Source organism: Oryzias melastigma, linkage group LG16 (genome assembly GCF_002922805.2).
Source record: "Oryzias melastigma strain HK-1 linkage group LG16, ASM292280v2, whole genome shotgun sequence".
NCBI classification, from domain to species: domain Eukaryota; kingdom Metazoa; phylum Chordata; class Actinopteri; order Beloniformes; family Adrianichthyidae; genus Oryzias; species Oryzias melastigma.
The window spans coordinates 11,751,125-11,753,241 of record NC_050527.1 but is presented as its reverse complement, the minus strand read 5'-3'; the positions used below and the strand labels follow the sequence as shown (position 1 = coordinate 11,753,241).

Below are 2,117 nucleotides of genomic sequence, written 5' to 3'. Positions count from 1 at the left end.
AAGTTGACGTCCAATTGTGGATGATGCCTTCAGATGTAAACTACTAAAATAATGTTTGACTGAACTGTAAATTGTACTGAATCAGAATTGGTTGTTTCTTACTGTTAGAACACATCTGACAAACAGCAGAAATCCAGATCATTCCACGTTAGAATAAGGCTTTAAAAAGTCATTCTAAGACTTTGGGTTGTATAGTGACCAAGGAAAAACAGCTTCAAGGAAAACGTAGGTATCTTTATTGGATCAGTTCAAAGATGATTCAGCAGGAAGATGTTATTGTTACTTTAAAGACTCCCAGTCAGCTCACAAACTTGAAAATCCAGAATTGCAAACAAGTTGAACAGAATATATATTAAATCTATTCTCATGTTTGCACAGTAACATGTATGATTGATAATAATGCACAATATCTATAAATGCTGTTGAATTCTTAAAAATACATATAAACTTCACTGAATTGAAATTATGGAAAGAAAACAACCTCATCCACATCTCATCCTGACTTAATGAAAAAATGAAATTTGTCGTTTTTTCAATCCTCAGCTGACACGAGTGTCAGTAACTGAACCAGGCGGGTCTCTTCCTGGGTCTCTCCACTATCCTCTTGTCTTTATCCTGGGTGCTTGGCGTTTCCCCCTCATACAGGACCACAGTCTCCACGGTCGGGGTCCTCAGCGGGCCGCCTTCCATGGCGTTTATCTGCTGACGAATCAGACCGGTCTCTCTGCTCACTTTGGCGTAGCAGAACCCACACAGGACGTGCTTCTGCTTCAGGTGGCCGCACTCCAGACACGGCTCGATGTTGTTCTGACAGACACAAGACAGTGGTTCCCAACACCATCAAACCCAGACAGGATGCTGATTTTTGCACATCAAACTCTGAGAACCAATCGAACTATTAAACTGGTGAGAATGATGGAGATGAAGAAACAACCCTATTAATAGATGGAGGGATGCAGGCCGGCCTCTCTCCTGAACCCCCAACCTTCTGTATGAAAATAACACTGACAGACTCTAGTTTAACCGCTTTAGGCAGACAGCATCCACTAAAATATATTGAGTCCTGGAGATATCATAAAAACTTCTGAGTCTGTATACCTTCACTTTTATGAGTTTGCTTTCAGCTCTCCTCCTGGTGCGGTTGATCTCTATGGTGCGCCTCTTCTTCGGGGCCGCCATCCACATGATGCTGTCCAGGAGGCCAGAGGGATGCTCCTGGTTCTCCTGCTCCTCTTCCAGCTGGATCTTCGGGTGGAGCTGAGGAGGAGGGAGGCTCAGGCCGTTCACTGCCAGCGCTGGGGCTGAACAAAACCGAACAGAAAGTCAGCTATTAGATACCTCACCGAGGAATTTGGGGAAAATGCTTTTAAAAAAGCGAGACCCTAATAAAAACAACAACAATAATATTAAGTCATTTCGATAACTCGTTTTCAGTTGCTAACATGACTCCGTAACTTACCCGGGTACGACTCGAGTCCACTCGCCTGCAATAATCTACTTTCGATCCGTAGCAAAGAGCACCGAAGGCTCTGTATTAACGAGGATAGATTCATATTTTTCCCACCACGTTTCTTTTTCTTTCTACATAAATAGCTCACGGTCACCCTGTGAGCTTACGTCATAAAGCTGCGACCACAGCCTTCGCCCTTGTCAGGGTTTCTGCCACCTAGTGGCCAGAAATAAAACTGCATCTGCATTTGAATTAAATTTGAATTTGAATTTGAATTTGGATTTAATTTGAATTTGAATTTATTTAAGGATCCGCATTAGTCTTAACCAAAGGTAAGACTATTCTTCCTGGGGTCCGCATTAAAAGAATACACACATTAATACACGAAATAGAAAATACATTAATCAAAAACAAACAAAATATATGTAAAAATGTATCTTCTTTTCTCCCATTTTGTCAATCAAACATTGGCTCATCCTCAGCTAGTTCTTTTGTTTTGAAATGATCAATTTCTTTAAAATGTCCAAGTTTGACAAAATTCATTATGTAAAAAAATTGTAACTGACCCTAGGAAGAATCATGTTTACCGTCAGGATTCGGTGAAGGTACTGAAGCTTTATGATCTTGGTCTTAAAATATGGAAGCCCAAACTGTTCTTAATTAAATA

At 40.8% G+C, this 2,117-nt stretch overlaps 1 protein-coding gene across 2 annotated transcripts in view; it reads right to left on the bottom strand.

Annotated features, from left to right (window-relative positions):
* Positions 1-213: 213 nt before the first annotated feature.
* Positions 214-2,117, bottom strand: part of mrpl32 (mitochondrial ribosomal protein L32) — a 10,627-nt gene continuing 8,723 nt past the window's right edge. Inside the window, exons 1-3 of one of the 2 annotated variants that reach the window (XM_024268068.2) lie at positions 1,460-1,649; positions 1,099-1,301; positions 214-807 (exon numbers count right to left, since the gene is read on the bottom strand). In XM_024268068.2, the coding sequence (XP_024123836.1) occupies positions 556-807; positions 1,099-1,301; positions 1,460-1,553 (549 nt within the window). In that variant the 5' untranslated portion in view covers positions 1,554-1,649 and the 3' untranslated portion in view covers positions 214-555. Of the gene's footprint in view, positions 808-1,098; positions 1,302-1,459; positions 1,650-2,117 lie in introns of those variants that run through there. The other variant, XM_024268070.2, reaches the window with a different exon arrangement.